Consider the following 18,821-nt stretch of genomic DNA (forward strand, 5'->3'; position numbering starts at 1 on the left):
CCTTGTGCGGTGCCATGCAGGGTAGCCTACCTAGCTGGCTGCAGGTGTCACTCATGTGGCGTTGACGCGCAACATCTCGACGACGCTTTAAACTAGGGCACACTCGAGGACCTCATAGGGAATGCCCTAATCAGCGTCCAGTGGTTCTGCACGGGACGGCGATGGTAATGCAGAGCTGCGGCATTGTCTCTCCACCAAAGGAAGGCTATCAGGCCAATGCCAGCTCACAGATGTGAGTCAGAACAACAGCAGCTAGCGGGCCCCCTCACTACAGCGACAGTGCGTTAGGCACCTTCAGTTCAGCCCCAGTGAGCCGGTAGTAGAAGGCTACAGGTCGTTACATCAGTGGACAAGAGGCTCGGAGCTCACAGCAGCTAAGTCCCACAGACCACGATGGCTGCAGTCTTGAAAGTAGTAGCCGTCTAGAGAATGGTAGACAGTACATCACAGGTTCTACCTCGATGCAGGTTCACTGCAACTAGTAGACAGAGGGAGTCGGGTGTCTGAGTATTTATAGTTGTCTGTCAGAGGCGATAACATTATGTTTTGGTAAAGACGACCGAATGAGGCCTCACTTTGTAGGTTTGTTAGCTATCTCACAACATCTAGGTGTCCCAACTGTGGCTTTCAGGTCTTCAGGTTGGTGCTTTCCTGCAGTATCAGCACGATGAAAGGCGTTCTTGTGATGATGATGATTGGTTTGTGGGGAACTCAACTGCGCGGTCATCAGCGCCTGTACAGTCCCAATTTTTACACAGCCTATTTTCTGTTCACAATCCAATCTAGTAACTTTCACAAAAGATGATGACGATGATGAAGACAACACAAACACCCAGTCCCTGGGCAGAGAAAATCCCCAACCCGGCCGGGAACCGAACCCGAGACACCTTGATCCAGAGGCAGCAACGCTAGCCCCTAGACCACGAGCAAAAGGATTCTTTTGGAAGATTTATGTGTTGTTACAGCACCATGCGATGCTGTCAGAATGACATTATGCTCATTCCACAGTGAGCTATTCTTTGTGAATTTGCGATTCATACTTTTCGCAAAGTGTGGCAGTGGGCTCCATTGTACGCCACGATATTGCAGTACCTGCTTTCTCGCCTCTTTGTCATTCCAGTTGCAACACTGTGCTCGAGTTTGCCTTGCGGTGGCCTAGCTCTGACTGGGAAGGTTTTAAAACAGATTTACATTCGCCGAGTGTATCTTTCTTTGGTGTAGCATCACTCTGCGTCCATCCCACCTCATACTTAAAACAAAGTGCAAGCATGCACTGCAGATCTTCAGCGCTCCTTCCTAGAATCCACTGACAGAAAAAGCAGCTTCAGTTCTTCGCACACATCTTTCAGGATCATCTTCAACATGTTGCAGAAGTCGCTGCTCCATATCAGGCGTGCCAACTGTGACAAGTTTACTGCGATTATTTCTCCTTCTTCGGAATGATCTTGCTACCTACTGTTCACTGAGTGAGATAACGCAGTGGTTAGCACAAAGGACTCGCATTCGAGAGGACGACCGTTCAATCCCGCGTCCGGCCATCCTGATTTAGGTTTTCCGTGATTTCCCTAAATCGCTCCAGGCAAATGCCGGGATGGTTCCTTTGAAAGGGCACGGCCGACTTTCTTCCCCATCCTTCACTAATCCGATGAGACCGATGACCTCGCTGTTTGGTCTCTTCCCCCAAATAACACAACCAACCAACCTACTGTTCATTTCTTCAGGTGAATTGCAGTGTTGATATCGTTCGGTATACGTGGCACGCTCTTGTTGGTTAAAACCAGAGCAGAGTACGACTTCTGCCATTTAGTGCAGGGTAACAGGACTCCATTTCTTTGTTTACGTTGTTTATTCTTCACGAAATCACTATCCCTGTTCCGAGGCCAGCGCAACCTCGAAACATTATACAGGGGTCGATTGTATGTGACGGTTCTAAGAGCTATGTCTAACAGCGGCATTAGGGGCTGAGGTCTAAACACAGAGACAAACACAACCAGTAAAAAATCGGCAGTGAATTTCAACAGCAAGACAGCCTACACAACAACTAGCCATTCTCCACACATGGGAAATGGTTCAAATCAAATATGTATTTTTTCCAGAAACACATATATAATATTTTTTTGTCGTTCTGATCAGTATTATCTTCTGTACCAACAAGCCGTTTTTGAACAGCCCACAGATTTTCTACTAAGGGCAACATTTCGACTTTTTTGTGAGGTTCTTAATATTCCACAAATAGTGAGAAGTGGCAAAAAAGTTTCATTTGGTTGATTTCAGAGACTCTGAAGCGATTTCAACTTTACCACTGATAGGGCTGACGTTGAAGTTAGCAGACGCTAAGATTCCAAAATTCGCCCTGTACCCAGACAATCCATTTTCAGCGAATCGTTGCAGTTCTAATTAGGTTTAATTATTTCCTTGCTTGGTCGTCCTTTTTAGTCTTTATGTCGAAATAGTGCTATGTACGTAGTTCAAGAGGCACGCAGCAATGCCACGAGAAACTGCCACTACACACTCCCCAGGCACCTCCACAGCTCTGAGCAACAGCCTCCAGAGGCCACTCGCCAAGAGGAACTCCTCCTTGCTTCTGCAACACGTCACCAGTGCATTATATCCATCCACAGATAGTGTTGCAAGCTGTAACAGACAGCGATACCAACTGTGGACTACTTTCCTTCTACGATATGCGGATGCAGATGAAAGGAAGGAAGAGTTTGTTTAAGGATTCTATCACATTTGTATTTATAACGTCACTACTAATTATATTATGTCTAGGAGAGCCAGATAATTTTGATGAAGTCACATTCACATCAAGGTCATTACTAGAAATGGAGCACATACTGGGAGTGTGTGAAGAAAAGGAAATGGAAAGGAAATCGCCTGTGTCCTTTCAAAGGAACCATTCCTGAATTTCCCTGGATCAGTTTAGAGTAATCATGGAAAAGCTGATCTTGGTTGCCCAGATACAGATTTGAACCTCATCGCCCCAAATGCGAGTCCAGTGTGCTAACAACAGCGCCACCTTCCCTGGGCACACATAGTGATTCATTCGCTAACAGAGACCATTTGAGGCTACTGCAGTTCCGTCTATTTTACAGATATTTATGAAGTTCTGCAGTGTCTACAGTTCTCCCACAGCAGTCGTTATATATGGAGAAATAGGGACAGTTAAGTAATACCTCAAGTCAAAATACTTTCAGTCATAGTTACTAAATCTTAGATTTTATCTCCTATTTCGAGATAGTGTATTAGGGAATCTTTGGCCACATACAATAAACTGCAAGGCGAGGGCAAAGGAATCAACCACTGTAAAATTGAGAAGCTCTGACAGCCTGGAAGAACGCTGAGCAACTGGAAGCTGCTTACAGATAATAGCGCTAGTATTTTGTACACACCCATGAAAACACAATAGGAAGTCTCATAAAAACCTGTTCTTACTACAGGAGATAGCCTGACTCCTGTTTCACTTAGGTACTCGTCTTGCTAATGGAAAGTGGACAACCATTAGCTGTATAATGAAATGGAGACAATGAAAATTTTGAAATTTTGTGCCGGACCGGGACTCGAACCCGGATTTCCCGTTTATCGCGAGCGGTCGCCTTGCCATTTTTTTCTCTATACCAATTTTTATTTATTTATTTATTTATTTATTGTTACTTTTCCACTGTCAGCGGCAGGCTGGAGGAGGCAAGGCGGGGTTGTTTTTGTTATCGTGGGGGAATCGTGAAAACATCATGTCTGCATGTCAACTTCTTCTCTCACCCGGCACGCCCCAGCTGGACGGAGGGTCCATGAATGACGACCCCAAATAATTTGCAAAGAGGTTCCGGTATTGCGTTCCGTTCGTGAAGACCAGGAACTATTCGATCATGCAAACCGAGCGCTTCTCTTTCGGCGTCGCGATACATGCAGTGTGTCGTTATTCCTTGTACCCAATTGACCGCATGCCATTTCGCTATCCGAGCACAATCCAAACATACATATGTCGTCAACCATGTCAACATTGCATCGTAATTCGGGAAAAACATAGGCACTAGAATATCGCTTTTGATGCTGGGTCGTTCTTCCCATCCTAGATACTCGGTAGTTAAGTAAGTGTCAAACCACAAATCCAAACGTGCGGAGTTCAAACCACAGTTGGTTAATGGATTTTTTTCGGCACTTATATCATCATTGACGTTTGGTAATCATCCGAATTTGTGAAAAATGTAGATCCTTCTATTATTGGCTAGTTACTCATTTGAATAGAACCGTGTCATGTAAAGCACTGCATTGTCCAAATCAATCTTAGTGTAGAGAAGAGCTTCGCCTTTATCTAATTACTAACTTGCTGTTCATCTACAACTAATAAATTTTTATGATAAATTCTAGCCTAACGAAACTCGAATACAGTGTAGCTAGGATCTGAGTGTTAGAGGGGAACATTGTAAGTAGGCTGTTTAGATTTTTATATTGGTAATGCCACGTAGCGCTCTGTATGAAAATCACTGGCTGTGCTGTGTGCAGCCTGTGGCTAGTTTGCATTGTTGTCTGCCATTGTTGTCATGAACTGCTATAACTGGATGTGAACAGCGCGTAGCGTTGCGCAGTTAGAGGTGAGCCGCCAGCAGTAGTGGATGTGAGGAGAGAGATGGCGGAGTTTTGAAATTACATATATTATGACTTGTGATGATATTAAGGTAAATACATTGTTTGTTCTCTATTAATATCTTTCATTTGCTAACTATCTCTATCAGTAGTTAGTGCCTTCCGTAGTTTGAATCTTTTATTTAGCTGGCAGTAGTGGCGCTTGCTGTATTGCAGTAGTTCGAGTAACGAAGATTTTTGTGAGAGTGATTTCTGAAAGGTATAGTTTAATGTTACTCAGGGCCATTCTTTTGCAGGGATCTTTGATAGTCAGATTACGTTGCGCTAAAAATATTGTGTGTCAGTTTAAGCATGAGATTTGACTGACGTGTTATGATGTTATTATTACGACGACGATGTGTATTATGCTGTTGATGTATGTTTATCATCAATAAGCTAATGCTATATGAGTTATTTGATTATGCTAAGAATGTCGACGAATATGTATATGTGTAACAAGGTAAGGAATAAGGAGTAGTGGTTAGGCACACTGGTTTGTGAAAAAGGTTGTTGGAAACCAAGAATCGTACTTTAAGAGTTATGAAATGTGTGTGTAAATGCGTGAATGTATCACAATGCCGGCGAAAATTTTTTTGGACAATGTTATATTCATAGGATTTTGTTTCTACACATTTGCAACGCAAATTCTTGACCTGTGAAATATTTTTATATGAGACTGTCACTGTAGCGGAAGCTGCTGTCGTAAATATTTCCGTAAGAAAGTTAAGTGACCACCTGCACATAATGCGTCGTGGGCACACAGGTGTGTCAGACGCCTGGAGAACAAGCCATTAGGGTGTGCCTTTCCGGAAGCACAGGCAGAAAAAAAAAGGAGGCCTACACTCCCGCTAGTGACATTCGTTTCTAGAAAGCATCGCAAAAACGACTTGCTCGAAATTAAAAACATATGATAACACTGTGGAGCTCTTAATTTATGATATTTACTGAAATGCCTAATAAAATGACAAGAAATATTTTTACATCTGCACACCTGATTATGACAAGCGTCTTTCTATGAGAGTTGAGAGAATTTCTACTAACTTATGAAATGTCACATGACTACTGAATGATATTTTTATGCTTTGGTTTGCGTAATTGCTTACTTCATTTGATATCTGGTTTCCAGCTGTGTTACAGCATTGCTTTGATAAAATAAAATGCATTTGCTAATGTGAACACTTTCTGTCAACAGATCTATTAAATAATTATTTTATGATCCACATTCTTTAAAAAAGGAGCACTTGGAAAGGAAAGAACAATAAGAAAGAACTAGTAACAGTAACACATAATTTTCTTTTCTAGTACATGGTAATATTTTTTTTTACAATAAGTTGTTGTGGTGCACCACTTTAATTACATAGACATTAAGATGTAAATTTACATTTCCCTTATCTGCATTGTTGTTTTTACTGTAATATTTTTTCTGCTTTTTTCTGCTATGTCATGTTAAGGTATAAGTTGCTGCTGTTTGCCAGGCATAGTGTTAGTGAATTTAACTTTTTATTACTCTGTTAAGCTTTTCTTGTTGCTGCACATTGGCTCATATTAGTCATAATTTTGCATTTTTTCTGTTAATTTAGATTTACTGCTGCTTGCTTTGCAAATTGGCATTTTTTGTCATTGCTGTTTGTGTTAATCTGTTATGTGATGCTGCATTGCCTCATCCCTTAGTTTAGCATCTGAGCTCAGTAGATTTAAGTTAGCTTAAGAGGGGGTAGACTGTATAAGAAACTAACTATGATGAATTTATAAGAAATGCATTGAGAAGCTATCAGAAAATGGTTTGGGCGAAAAAAAAAGGATACTGTACAGTGGAGAAAAACTATTTTGACAGAGGATGTGAACAGAATACAGAAAGCAAGCTTAGATAGGACTTTTTGGGAATAATGATGAACGAAGGGAGATCTCCATGCAAAATACTGCAGTAAAACAAACCCTGTCCTTTCCCTTTTGTGTTATCCCACTATATGTTTGTGTACCCTTGTGTATTTGTTTTCTTCCTGTCTCTGTGTAGTTTCATAGAATTTTTTCTTCTTCTAATACTAAGCTACATTCACTATGATGAGGAATACTGTTATCCTCAAATATAATTGGCATTAATAATATGTTATTTACCTTGTAAAGATGCTTAGACATTATTTATTCTGTTTTGTTTTAATGCTCATGTGTGAAGTTGATGTTTCGCAAGTTATTCTGATCGTTTATGTATTTACTTATGTCATAATTCCTGTAACACTGATGTATATGTTAGGTCAATTCTTTTGTAAAGCCCATATTACCACAAATGTTATCTGTATTGTTATGTTCTTTAATGATGTATTTTGTACCTTTGTTATTGTATTTTTATGTTATAAAATTGTAATTGACACCAGTTAATCACATTATTAACTTGTACGTTACATTTCACTGCACACGTTTCTGTTGGTCATAGTATATGGACAATATGTGAGAAGTAGGGACTGTTAGTGTTTGCACGTGTGTTAATAATTCAGCAAGGGACTGGATAACAGCATTGCTGGTTCTAAAGACAATTCCTAAAACTTTGTGCGTGCACTAGTGGTGGTTTATGGACTTGCTATCTTCTCTGCAAGACTCTTCGATGGTGAATGTGCACCTGCACAGTCGCAACAGATGGCTGCTGGCCGTCTCCACAAGGACTGCAGTGGGTCTACACCTCTGGTGGCCCACCAATACCGTAATCTCTACCAGGACTACAGTGGGTCTGCTCTGTGATGACCTACCTACCAATATTCTTCTGAACTTCCAATGACTCTGCTGTGGGTTTGCTCCATTGTGGCCCATTACCTGTCAGCACGTCAAGAGTCAGCACTGTCTTTCAGTTGGAAGGACAACACTACTTCTTCAAGACTGCATGGACATCCACTACTTCCGTGTGCATTGTCTTTTACTGCTCAGACTTTGATAAAAGAAACGGCAGTTTTACTGTGATGAATGATCAGGACTATCTTTGTGGACTGTGAGAAAATTTTAGCTTTTGACCAACATTGTATTAATAAGTGTGTGCATTTGATATCTTTCTTACTGTAATTATGAAAAAATTTTTCAAATCTGTAATGGCCACTGCCCAAAAACAATTTGTAAAATTTTTTGTGGGAAGCATGGGAGCTATGTAAGTAGGCTGTTTAGATTTTTATATTGGTAATGCCACGTAGCGCTCTGTATGAAAATCACTGGCTGTGCTGTGTGCAGCCTGTGGCTAGTTTGCATTGTTGTCTGCCATTGTTGTCATGAACTGCTATAACTGGATGTGAACAGCGCGTAGCGTTGCGCAGTTAGAGGTGAGCCGCCAGCAGTGGTGGATGTGAGGAGAGAGATGGCGGAGTTTTGAAATTACATATATTATGACTTTTGATGATATTAAGGTAAATACATTGTTTGTTCTCTATTAAAATCTTTCATTTGCTAACTATGCCTATCAGTAGTTAGTGCCTTCCGTAGTTTGAATCTTTTATTTATCTGGCAATAATGGCGCTCGCTGTATTGCAGTAGTTCGAGTAACGAAGATTTTTGTAAGTGGTTTCTGAAAGGTATAGTTTAATGTTACTCAGGGCCATTCTTTTGCAGGGATCTTTGATAGTCAGATTGCGTTGCGCTAAAAATATTGTGTGACAGTTTAAGCACAGTTTTGTATAAATTGTTCAAAGGGGACGTTTCAACATGACCCGTACGAATGACTAAGGCATAGTCTTGATGAAAATAAGCACGAATTGCATAATAACCGATAACATATAAACCTATTTCGCCCGATGTGATAATGCCCACGAAAGAAGTAGTCGACTGGACTCGAAGACTGTAGACTTTCGCTATGCAATCCATGAGAAACCACACCTATATCAACTAAATAAAATATATTCGCCATTTATGAGACTGGAGGCGGATTTGCTTAAAATTCAGAAAATAGTTCTTAATCAGGCAAGGATAATTATCTACTGATACGCAAGAATTCCTTGTGATACCCCTGGGAAGTGTGATAGTGCAGTTTCTGTTCGTGATATAGATAAACGAGATAGCGGAGAGTGTTAACTGCAATCTCAAACGTTTCGCCGATGGCATGGATACAAAGAAAACAGTTTTCTGCGGCAATAACTTATTTATTTTGTCACTATGCGTTTCGATGGTTCACACCACGATCATCATCCTCAGTTGGAGAACTGTTTATTTACTCGTGCTTAGCTGCTTTTAGCGAAGAGCACAGACGTCTTTTCTCAGCAGCAGAGCAAGAGTAATGTGAATTACGTTGCATCCTTTCCTGATGATTTTTTTTTTTTTTTGAGAAGGCACTTTGTAAGTTAGAAAAAACGAATTTGTGACAGTAAATTGTACTTGGAGAAAAAGTAGACGTTACAGAGATGCTTCCTCACATTGGGTACAAAGATAATTACGAGGGCTATCCAAAAAGTAAGTTCCGATCGGCCGCGAAATGGGCACTACTGTAAAAATCAAAAATATTTTATTTGCAACAGCTAGCCACAACTCCCAGCTAATTAATCGCCGCTCCGACTTAGACATTTGTCGTGGGGCTGTACCAATTTTCAATACCCTTGTCATAGAAGGCAGCCGCCACTGCTTTCCGCTAATTCTCTGCACAGGTCTACAGCTCATTGTCTGTGCCATAATGTTGTCTTCATAGTCAGCGGTTCGTGCGAGCAGAGATGAAACTCGGGGATCTTTTGCGGTCTGTATTGTGGGTGATAAAACACTCCCCACTGAAAACGCTGTAGTAGGATCTTCATTGCCCCTGCAGCGTGCCGTTGAGAATTGTTACGAAGAAGGAACGGCGTGACAGTTGTGTTACGTGGGCTGCATAGCTCCAGGCGAAATTTCTCACCAGGCCCTCGTACTTGGCGGGAGCCACTATTTTCTAGGTACATTTACGTGTTCACTGTGCGCTCAGAACTGAAAAGAGCGATGTGACGCGATCGACGGGCGTTCTACACACACTGTCCAAGACATCTGTGCAAATTTTCGTCGGATTTTTACAGTGGTTTCCATTTCGCGACCGATCGGAACTTAGTTTTTGGATAGCCCTCGTAAAAAGTGCTATAGCTGGAGCTTGGTTATTCGTCACTCTACTTCACAATGTTGCACATGTTACATATGTGATTTCTTACACTGGATACAAAGGTGCAATCACAGTTGTAATGCAGAGTATCGAATAACCACGCTCCAGCTATTTAACCTTTCAATTATCTTTGTATCCTATGCAAGTAACCGTATCTGTAACATGTATAACACCTTTGTAGTGACATTGTAAACATGACGGACAGCGGAGAGCACATACGCTAAGTAGCAGTATGCAGACTTTTTACGACTGTACTGTCCACGTAACGAACATTTATTGTCACAATTCATGTTTTATAACATCCAAAGAGCCTTTTCTAGAAAACAATATTTATCATCAGCAAAAGACGCAACATAATCTACATTGTCCTTGGTCTGCTGCTGTGGAAAGACGTCTGTGTTCTTCACTGAAACCAGCTATGTAACTACACATTTATTCGCCTATTCACCTGATTATGGTTGTGTGAACCACCGAAAGGCGTAATGGCAAAATAAGTAAGTGGCTGAGGTAGAAAACTGTTTTATTTTATGTATCGCAACAGTTGCAGTCCTCATGGCGTCGTCATTTATGTATGAAAATATCAATGAGAAGATGTTATTTGTATAAAATTTTAGTAATATTCAATCATATCTTGCAAAGGATCACACTGGGTCGAAGGATAGTCTACTATGTCTTAATGAAAAGAACTGTGAAATCGTGGATCTCAAGATGCGTAAAAGTAGAGTAGCGTTCGACGATAGGATTAATGACTAGCAAGTGTACTTATTTATGTGATACAAATACTTGGGAGAAGCAATGTATGGAGCCACGATGTCGTTGGATCGTATAGGTTCAGTTCTAGGTAGGTGGAAGGGCAGATTGCGATTAATTAATGGGGTATCTGAAACTGTAGTACGTTTAGAAAGAGATTGCTTACATACGACATTGCATACATACGACTTATACTAGTGTACTACCAAGCTATCTTTAATGTGAGAAGTAAGAGGAAACCCAGAGCGTGTGTAAAGGAGGTTGGTGCAGGTGATTCTAGGCTTGTTTGCCATGTGAGACACTGCGACAGAAATGCTGAAACCAAGTCTGAACTGTCAGACACTACAAACTGACGCCTTGGAAATCGCGAAAAAACTAAGAAAAATCCAAGACTTGACTGTGGGGGAAAATATGCAAGTGCTCTTCGGCCTACCACCTGTCGCTCGCGTCGAGTCCATGGCAGTTGGATTAATGAGATATTGCGTAGAGGAACGTAGGCACCGGTTTTCCTAACCCGCGTATGGAAACGGAAGAAAGTCGGATATATTGGACAACTGATAATCGTTGCCATGTACAGTACAGATGTGCAGTAGCAAAAGAGACGCACTCAAGTTATTTGCTATGCGTCTTTGTCGTCTTAACTTGTGAGAGTCTCTCATCATCATCTTCATCATTATTATCATACAACAAAAACATATCATTACACTATGCATGCATCTATGACACTCACCTACCCATACGAAACAACTCTCATATAACCGTAAGGAAAGGAACCAATATGCTCTGGGGGAGAACACCCTGAACCCACTTCGTCGGATATGCGAGCCACGGTACCACACTACGAGGGTAATCCCAAAACTAAGGTCTACTATTTTTTATAAGTACATAGACCTGTTTATTTCTACAATGGTTTACATCAGTTTACAGTTTGAACAATTAGCTATTTTTCGACATAATTACCATTTCTGTCGATGCATTTTTGGAGACGCTGTGGCAGTTATTGTATGCCCACGTCATACCAGCTCGCCGCCATGCTATTCAGAAAGTTACGAACCTCTTCTTTCACCTCGTCGTCGGAGATGAATCGCTTTCCGGCCAAATGCTCTTTTAACCTAGGGAAGAGGTGATAGTCACTGGGCGCCAAGCCAAGACTATAGGGTGGGTGGGTGATTATGTTCCTCTGAAACTGTTGCAGGAGAAAAACGGTTTGCCGAACGATGTGTGGGCGAGCGTTGTCATGGAGAATGTGTACGCCCTTGCTCAACATTCCTCTTCTCCGGTTATGAATCGCCCGTTTGAGTTTTTTCAGAGTCTCACAGTACCTATGAGCGTTAATTGTGGTCCCAGCGATTCAGCTCCAGCCGGCCGGAGTGGCCGTGCGGTTCTAGGCGCTACAGTCTGGAGCCGAGCGACCGCTACGGTCGCAGGTTCGAATCCTGCCTCGGGCATGGATGTGCGTGATGACCTTAGGTTAGTTAGGTTTAATTAGTTTTAAGTTCTAGGCGACTGATGACCTCAGAAGTTAAGTCGCATAGTACTCAGAGCCATTCGAATCATTTGATTTGATTCAGCTCCGACGACGAGGTGAATGAAAGATTCATAACTTTTTGAACAGCATGGCGGCGAGCTGGTACGACATGTGCATACAATAACTGCGACAGCGTCTACAAAAACGCATTGACAGAAATGGTGATTACGTGGTAAAATAGCTAAATGTTCAAGCTGTAAACTGATGTAAACCATTGCAGAAATAAGCAGGTCTATGTACTTCAAAAAAATTGGAGACCTTACTTTTGGGATCACCCTCGTAATTGTGAGATATTCTCTTTTTTTGAAAGTATGTTATGAGGCGTATGTTGTGCAGTAGTGTTACAACATCGTAGCAGGTGTTGCATGCATGCACATGTACATGTTGTCCCAAGTGTCGAGCTGCTTACTGGGTTCAGACTCGGCACCCACGGAAGCGAGAAAGGACGCATCAGCTGGTCGGAGCTGACAGTATTCCCCCTTCTCCCTGCTTTGCGGATGTATAATTTACTCTCTCAATCCCAGCGCTAGGGGGGCGCGCTCTCTCTGATGCAATATTTACTCTCCATATCGACTTACTTTCATTTGCAATATTAAAATCGGCCGAGTGTAATTCAACGTTAATCGAGACTTGAGAACCACGACTTGGATGTAACGGGCGAGTAATTAATTACAAACCGTCCTGTTTACGCTGATTGAGAATTCTCTTTAGCCTGGTCGAAGGGAGAGGTTTGTAAAGAATTGCGGAGCGTTTAATATTGATGCCAGGTGACGGGTGTATAAAAATAGAGCGAGGAAAGATGCGCGGGATACTGGGGGCCCAGTAGGAATTCTTGGGAGTTTTTGGGAGGAACAGGTAGGGAGGAAGAGGCCGAGAGCGATGACGCAGTGCGAGACAGAGCGGAGGCGGGGCCAGTCGGTGCTGCGGCCCAACATCCGACTGCTGTGCTCGCTGGGGCTGTGGCAGCCGGCGGGCTCTGCGCTGTTCCACGCCTACACGGCGGCCGTGCTGGCGGTGGGGGTGGCGCACCTCGCCGTCGCCTCCGTGGGTCTCTGGTTGCGGCCCGGGGGCCTCGCCGAGGTCACGCTCGGGCTGGCCAACCTGTTCGTCATTCTGACAGCGCTCACCAAGTCGGCGCTGCTGCTGAGCCGGCGGCCGCTCTTCTACGCGCTGGTGCGCCGCGTGGACCAGCTGGCGGCCGAGCAGCAGGTGTTCTGCGACCGCGACTCCTCCCTGCTGCAGCTGAGCCGCCGCTCGCAGGCGCGCGCCACCCGGCTGACCCTCTTCCTGCACTGGTACGTTCTGTTCGCCCTCCTCTCGTGGGCTGTCATCCCGCTGTTGGCACCCCCTGGCGAGCGCCTCTGGCCCTTCCAGCAGCTGCCCCTGGAGCCCTGGGGTCGCTCCCCGCTGTACGAGTGCTCCTACGCCCTCCAGTGCGTCGGTACCGCCTATTTCTCGCTCATCAACATGGACACCGACTGTTTCTTCATGGCCGTGATGGCCCACGTGTCTGTACAGTTCAGAATTCTGGCGTCTCGCTTCGCCGACCTGAACACCGTCGAGGCGATGGTGGCCGAGTCTAAACCGAGCACTGTCCGCGAAGTAAGCTCTCAGATCCGACTGGGTCACGACGTCGTTCACCGACAACTGCGTGCCTGCGTACAGACTCATCAGAAGCTACTGAGGTACGTAAAGAAATGTTGATGCTCTGACACCTCTCCGCAATTTCTGTTTTCCAATTTCTGATGTGTCTACTGGCGCGAAGATATTCATGGTGTTTGAAATAAGGTGATTTTTTTTGTAACTAACAAAGTAATAAGTGAAAGGAATATTTATTTACATAAGTAAACATGGGAAACATTACTCTTTCTGTGGAATTATGAACATTAGCTATTTTCCTGAAATTTAACAATAACGAGCTACAATTTTTTGTAAATACAATGTTGTATTTTCCTATACTGTAGCAAATATATTTAATCTAGTGTGTAAAAAATCAATTCAGATCAAACGTCTATCACGTTTAGTTGGAAGCTAGAAACATTCCAAGTCTCAGCGTTGGATGCAACATGAAGCATATAATTGATTGTGGTGAGGGCAGTGACAGCTCAGAGACGCTGTCAGTAACAATAAAAAACACTCAATAACCATTAAAATTGAAACTTTCTGGCAGATTAAAACTGTGTGCCGGACCGAGACTCGAACTCGGGACCTTTGCCTTTCGCGGGCAAGTGCTCCACCATCTGAGCTACCCAAGCACGACTCATGCCCCGTCCTCACAGCTTCACTTCTCCCAGTACCTCGTCTCCTACCTTCCAAACTTTAAAGAAGCTCTCCTGCGAAGTTTCATATCAGCGCACACTCCGCTGCAGAGTGAAAATCTCATTCTGTAAACATCCCCCAGGCTGTGCTTAAGCCATGTCTCCGCAGTATCCTTTCTTTCAGGAGTGCTAGTTCTGCAAGGTTCGCAGGAGAGCTTCTGTAAAGTTTGGAAGGTAGGACACGAGGTACTGCCAGAAGTAAAGCTGTGAGAAGGTGCCGTGAGTAGTGCTCGAGTAGATCAGTTGGTAGAGCACTTGCCCGCGAAAGGCAAAGGTCCCGAGTTCGAGTCTCGGTCCGGCACACAGTTTTAATCTGCCAGGAGGTTTCATATCAGCGCACACTCCTCTGCAGAGTGAGAATCTCATTCTGGAATAGGAATCATTACTCTTTCTTTGGAATGATGAACATAGTTTACTTAGCTAGTATCCTGAAATTTTACAATAACGAGCTACAATTTTTTTGTAAATACGAAGGTAATCCCAAAAGTAAGGTCTCCTATTTTTTTATATGTACGTAGACATGTTTATTCTACAATGGTTTGCATCAGTTTACTGCTTGAACATTTAGCTATTTTTCGACATAGCCACCATTTCTGTTGATGCAGTTTTGTAGACGCTGTGGCAGTTTTTGTATGCCCATGTCATACCAGCTCACCGCCATGCTGTTCAGAAAGTTATGAACCTCTTCTTTCACCTCGTCGTCGGAGTTGAATCGCTGGGACCACAATTAACGCTGACAGGTACTGTGAGACTCTGAGAAAACTCAAACGGGCAATTCAGAAGTGGAGAAGAGGAATGTTGAGCAAGGACGTACACATTCTCCATGACAACGCTCGCCCACACATCGCTCAGAAAACCGTTGCTCTCCTGCAACACTTTCAGTGAAACATAATCACCCATCCACCCTATAGTCCTGACTTAGCGCCCAGTGACTATCACCTCTTCCCTAGGTTAAAAGCACATTTGGCCGAAAAGCGATTCAGCTCCGACGAATCGACGATTATGTCGAAAAATAGCTAAATGTTCAAGCTGTAAACTGATGGAAACCATTGTAGAAATAAATAGGTCTAGATACTTATAAAAAAATAGGAGACATTTATTTTGGGATTACCCTCGTAGTAAGTTATATTTTCCTATACTGTAGCGAATATATCTAATCTAGTGTGTAAAAAATCAATTCAGATCAAACGTCTATCACGTTTAGTTGGAAGCTAGAAACATTCCAAGTCTCAGGGTTGGATGCAACATGCAGCATATAATTGATTGTGGTGAGGGCAGTGACAGCTCAGAGACGCTGTCAGTAACAATAAAAAACACTCAATAATCTTTCAAATCATCATAAAAGTCAAGAATTAAGAAGTCAAGAATCATAAGGTGTGTCCAAAAGTCGCATAGCTGTATGAAGTTCCTTTATTCGCAACTGTAGGTTTCACATCAGTATAGAGGCATCATCAGGTTTATAATTCTAATATTTTCATGCTGTAGACGGACAGTTACAACGTCCCCGGATCCGGGAAGTTATTTACGTAAAGGGTCAAATCACATTGATGGGCTGTCATAATGAATTGAACAGACACAAAATATGCTTTTCAAAACGTGAAAAGCATGACTATTGAATGACCCAGGCCGGATAACACATCGTTGGATATATTATAGGATCCGGCAGACACGAGATGTACAAAACCAATGCAAGTAGTATTTAAAATACTGTGTGACATCCGCCACACTGCTAACAGACCGATGTGGTGTAAGTAGCCCGTGGAGGCTAGTGTTACAATTTTTATGATAATTTGAACGGTTATTGAGCGTTGAGTCTTTTGTATTATTACTCGCATTGTGTTCAAATGGCTGTTCTGGTCTATTCAAGTCAGGTGCTCAAACGAGTGCCCATTTTTCTGAACGCATAACTCGTGATCCTTCTAAACTACCTGCAGACGAGACGTATCCTGTCTGAAGTCATCTGGAGTTTTGAATTCCGACATGAACAAGATTCCTTAGATATACTCCCAAAAACAGATCTACTGGTATTAAATTGGACAATCGTCCGGATCACGGTATTCCAATCATTTCCCAAGAAATCTGTTGTTCAGTTCTTGCACAACCTCTCGTGCAGAATGGGTTGCGTAATCATCGTGTTGCATTAACGTCTAGACTGTCGAGTTCAAGCAGGGTGCCTAAATTGTGGACAATAAAAGCTTCATTCGTCTCACCTGGCAGAGAACAAATGGCTCTGAGCACTATGGGACTTAACATCTGAGGTCATCAGTCCCCTAGACTTAGAACTACTTAAACCTAACTAACATAAGCACATCACACACATCCATGCCCGAGGCAGAATTCGAACCTGACACCATAGCAGCAGCGCGGTTCCGGATTGAAGCTGGCAGAGAACCTACGAGTTAGTGTGGACGAATAATTTCATCTCCAAGGATTCCACACCACACATTAAGGGAACACCTTCTTTGACGATCGACATGATGTACCCACCACGGTTTTTTGTTTGGTCCAGTAATGCATATTATGACAGTTCACTGAACCGTAATTTACGAACATGGATTCATCGGAAAACATAACACTTTGTACGGTGTTTAGAGTGAAATTATTCATGTCCTATTCGCAGAAAGCAATTCTCAGGTTGAAATCCTTCTCATACAGCTCCTGTGTCAGTGACAGGTAGTGCAGTGAAACTTGTGACCGTGCACTATTCGCCACACAGATGTAAGGACTATACCAGTGACTGCAGAAACTTCTCGGAAGCTGACTTGAGGATCGTGGGGTATTGCAGTGAAAACAGATTCTTATGCTCACTTCTTGCTGGTCATCATCTGTTACGTCTATTACAGCTTCTCCTTCTCAAAAAAGTCGTTTCTCGAAGTTGTTGTTCAGCAAGTAAGAACGAAATGACTGATGGAGCTCTTCGACCAGGTTATCTCAATGCGTAAACCAAAGCTGCTTCGTTTGCGTCGTACAGACATCTGCTAAGCATCAGCAATATGTCAAACGTACTCGCTAGATGTGTATGTCATATTTGTTCCACGTCAATATCTGCGGCAGACCGAACCTTGTTTGTGCATTACAATGGACCTTGTATACGGGAGTGTGAGCATACACTGTACAATGTAACTGAACATGACGCCTCACAGCACTCCGCGACACCAGCAACTCCGCATCTCATCCGTAGGTCGTTTTTCAGGCGCCCTGACTTACGCATTAAGGAAAATGGGCAGTCGTTTGAGCATCTCACGTAAATGAACGTTCAGTCACCAGTACATCCATTTGAACACAGCGAATTACGTACAGCATGTTGCCTCCACCCCTAAAACTTTGAACTTTTCTAGCCCTATCAATAAAATTAATACAATTTGGATTTAAATTGATCTGTACATAGTTGCATTAACTACATCACCTATAAGATGAAATTATGTTGCGTTAAAAATTATGACTCGTAGCTATGTCTTTAGAAAACAGGTAAGCAAACTACTTTCATAACTTCACAGGAAAAGTAACGTTTCTTTCGTTCACCTATCTAAATAAATATTCCCGGCAGTTATTATTTTCTAAATTACGGAGAAAAGGTCTTATATGGAACACCCTGTATTTGTGTAGGCCTAGCGGCTTTACAATTCGATGTTTCTGCACAATGAGCCCGGGACTTACTTAATCCTAATTATCTTGTACGTCAAACATTTGTAAACGGTATCATAAATCACCACACCAGCCAGACTAGGTGGCCAATTGTAAGACACTGGACTCAGATACGGGAGCTCTGTGGTTAATTAGAGCCTCCACATTGTTATTTTCCCTCATTTGTACTGGACATCTACCCCACCAACAAAATGGTTCAAATGGTTCTAAGCATTATGGAACTTAACATCTGAGGTCATCAGTCCCCTAGACTTTACTTAAACCTATCTAACCTAAGGACATCACACACAAATTCATGCTTGAGGCAGAATTCGAACCTACGACCGTAGCGGTCGTGCGGTTCAGGACTGAAGCGCCTAGAACCGCTCGGCCACAGCGGCCAGCACCCCACCAACACTCGGATCCTAAGAGAACTCTATTCGAGTTTCGTTAGACCTTAAGAAATCGTAAAAATTTATTAATGGACAACGGACACCGTGTTAGTAAATAAGGCAAAAGTGAAGCTCTTCTCTACGCGAACATAGGTTTGGACGACGCACTGCTTTACTTGACAAAGTTCTATTGAACTGACTTAGGTAGCCACTTATTGGAGGATATATACTATTTAAGTGGACTCCGAACCGCTCTGTGGCACAGCATTTTTCACAAATCTGGATCGTTACGAAACGTGAAAGAAGCGATGAACGCAGAAAAAAATCCTGAAAACAACTGTGGTTGGAACTACGCCCGTCTGTGTTTTTACTTTCACAATTAGCCACTTAATAGCCATGTATCTAGCGTAGGTAGAACCGCCCAATATCCAATCCGACAACTTCATTACCGTTATTTCCTTTTCTGGAAGTAACATTTTTAATTTGACTTCCAATGGTTTCGC

At 42.8% G+C, this 18,821-nt stretch overlaps 1 protein-coding gene across 1 annotated transcript in view; it reads left to right on the plus strand.

Moving 5' to 3' along the window:
- Nucleotides 1-12,863: 12,863 nt before the first annotated feature.
- The window catches only part of LOC126188779 (odorant receptor Or2-like), an 84,549-nt gene continuing 78,591 nt past the window's right edge, over nucleotides 12,864-18,821 (plus strand). The window contains exon 1 of the mRNA XM_049930391.1: nucleotides 12,864-13,669. Coding sequence (XP_049786348.1) covers nucleotides 12,864-13,669 — 806 coding nt within the window. The remainder of the gene's footprint in view (nucleotides 13,670-18,821) is intronic.

The sequence above is a fragment of the Schistocerca cancellata genome, chromosome 5 (assembly GCF_023864275.1).
Source record: "Schistocerca cancellata isolate TAMUIC-IGC-003103 chromosome 5, iqSchCanc2.1, whole genome shotgun sequence".
Taxonomy (NCBI): Eukaryota; Metazoa; Arthropoda; class Insecta; order Orthoptera; family Acrididae; genus Schistocerca; species Schistocerca cancellata.